Source organism: Corvus brachyrhynchos, unplaced genomic scaffold (genome assembly GCF_000691975.1).
Source record: "Corvus brachyrhynchos isolate BGI_N302 unplaced genomic scaffold, ASM69197v1 scaffold3276, whole genome shotgun sequence".
Classification (NCBI taxonomy): domain Eukaryota; kingdom Metazoa; phylum Chordata; class Aves; order Passeriformes; family Corvidae; genus Corvus; species Corvus brachyrhynchos.
This window is the reverse complement of record NW_008238762.1, coordinates 1-2,750: the sequence shown is the minus strand read 5'-3', so window position 1 is coordinate 2,750 and position 2,750 is coordinate 1. Positions and strand designations below refer to the sequence as shown.

Genomic DNA, 2,750 nt, shown 5'->3' with positions numbered 1-2,750 from the left:
AAACCCAGCTGTTTTCCCCCTTTTCCCTCTTTTCCCACCCCAAACCTGGCCGTTTCCCCCTTTTCCCCCTTTTCCCAGCCCATTCCCGTGCCAAGGGCGGCATTCCCGAGGCCGGACCCACCGGAATGGGTGCGCAGGTGCCCGCTGAGGGCGTCGCGGCGCCGGCACGCGTAGGAGCAGAAGGGGCACTTGAAGGGCTTCTCCCCCGAGTGCAGCTTGATGTGGCGCAGCAGGTTCCCCTTCTGCGTGAAGGACGCGCCGCACTGCTGGCACTGGAACGGCCGCTCGCCTGGAACAGGGAATCCTGAGCTGAGCCTAAACCAGAGCCTAAGCCTAACCCGGACCCTAACCCTGACCCTGCACTGCTGGCACTGGAACGGCCGCTCGCCTGGAACAGGGAATCCTGAGCTGAGCCTAAACCAGAGCCTAAGCCTAACCCGGACCCTAACCCTGACCCTGCACTGCTGGCACTGGAACGGCCGCTCGCCTGGAACAGGGAATCCTGAGCTGAGCCTAAACCAGAGCCTAAGCCTAACCCGGACCCTAACCCTGACCCTGCACTGCTGGCACTGGAACGGCCGCTCGCCTGGAACAGGGAATCCTGAGCTGAGCCTAAACCAGAGCCTAAGCCTAACCCGGACCCTAACCCTGACCCTGCACTGCTGGCACTGGAACGGCCGCTCGCCTGGAACAGGGAATCCTGAGCTGAGCCTAAACCAGAGCCTAAGCCTAACCCGGACCCTAACCCTGACCCTGCACTGCTGGCACTGGAACGGCCGCTCGCCTGGAACAGGGAATCCTGAGCTGAGCCTAAACCAGAGCCTAAGCCTAACCCGGACCCTAACCCTGACCCTGCACTGCTGGCACTGGAACGGCCGCTCGCCTGGAACAGGGAATCCTGAGCTGAGCCTAAACCAGAGCCTAAGCCTAACCCGGACCCTAACCCTGACCCTGCACTGCTGGCACTGGAACGGCCGCTCGCCTGGAACAGGGAATCCTGAGCTGAGCCTAAACCAGAGCCTAAGCCTAACCCGGACCCTAACCCTGACCCTGCACTGCTGGCACTGGAACGGCCGCTCGCCTGGAACAGGGAATCCTGAGCTGAGCCTAAACCAGAGCCTAAGCCTAACCCGGACCCTAACCCTGACCCTGCACTGCTGGCACTGGAACGGCCGCTCGCCTGGAACAGGGAATCCTGAGCTGAGCCTAAACCAGAGCCTAAGCCTAACCCGGACCCTAACCCTGACCCTGCACTGCTGGCACTGGAACGGCCGCTCGCCTGGAACAGGGAATCCTGAGCTGAGCCTAAACCAGAGCCTAAGCCTAACCCGGACCCTAACCCTGACCCTGCACTGCTGGCACTGGAACGGCCGCTCGCCTGGAACAGGGAATCCTGAGCTGAGCCTAAACCAGAGCCTAAGCCTAACCCGGACCCTAACCCTGACCCTGCACTGCTGGCACTGGAACGGCCGCTCGCCTGGAACAGGGAATCCTGAGCTGAGCCTAAACCAGAGCCTAAGCCTAACCCGGACCCTAACCCTGACCCTGCACTGCTGGCACTGGAACGGCCGCTCGCCTGGAACAGGGAATCCTGAGCTGAGCCTAAACCAGAGCCTAAGCCTAACCCGGACCCTAACCCTGACCCTGCACTGCTGGCACTGGAACGGCCGCTCGCCTGGAACAGGGAATCCTGAGCTGAGCCTAAACCAGAGCCTAAGCCTAACCCGGACCCTAACCCTGACCCTGCACTGCTGGCACTGGAACGGCCGCTCGCCTGGAACAGGGAATCCTGAGCTGAGCCTAAACCAGAGCCTAAGCCTAACCCGGACCCTAACCCTGACCCTGCACTGCTGGCACTGGAACGGCCGCTCGCCTGGAACAGGGAATCCTGAGCTGAGCCTAAACCAGAGCCTAAGCCTAACCCGGACCCTAACCCTGACCCTGCACTGCTGGCACTGGAACGGCCGCTCGCCTGGAACAGGGAATCCTGAGCTGAGCCTAAACCAGAGCCTAAGCCTAACCCGGACCCTAACCCTGACCCTGCACTGCTGGCACTGGAACGGCCGCTCGCCTGGAACAGGGAATCCTGAGCTGAGCCTAAACCAGAGCCTAAGCCTAACCCGGACCCTAACCCTGACCCTGCACTGCTGGCACTGGAACGGCCGCTCGCCTGGAACAGGGAATCCTGAGCTGAGCCTAAACCAGAGCCTAAGCCTAACCCGGACCCTAACCCTGACCCTGCACTGCTGGCACTGGAACGGCCGCTCGCCTGGAACAGGGAATCCTGAGCTGAGCCTAAACCAGAGCCTAAGCCTAACCCGGACCCTAACCCTGACCCTGCACTGCTGGCACTGGAACGGCCGCTCGCCTGGAACAGGGAATCCTGAGCTGAGCCTAAACCAGAGCCTAAGCCTAACCCGGACCCTAACCCTGACCCTGCACTGCTGGCACTGGAACGGCCGCTCGCCTGGAACAGGGAATCCTGAGCTGAGCCTAAACCAGAGCCTAAGCCTAACCCGGACCCTAACCCTGACCCTGCACTGCTGGCACTGGAACGGCCGCTCGCCTGGAACAGGGAATCCTGAGCTGAGCCTAAACCAGAGCCTAAGCCTAACCCGGACCCTAACCCTGACCCCGCACTGCTGGCACTGGAACGGCCGCTCGCCCGCAACTGGGAATTCTCCATGGGAATCGTTCACAACTTCAGCCTGACCCTGAACCTGACCCTGAGCCTGAACCTGACCCTAAAC

General features: G+C 61.9%; 1 protein-coding gene across 1 annotated transcript; it reads right to left on the bottom strand.

Annotated features, from left to right (window-relative positions):
• Positions 1-79: 79 nt before the first annotated feature.
• LOC108447607 (zinc finger protein 23-like) lies at positions 80-2,744 on the bottom strand (the record flags this gene model as incomplete). The annotated part of the gene is made up of 1 exon (XM_017738103.1): positions 80-2,744. A coding segment is annotated over one exon (2,665 nt), but the record flags the coding sequence as incomplete, so codon positions are not given.
• Positions 2,745-2,750: the final 6 nt, after the last annotated feature.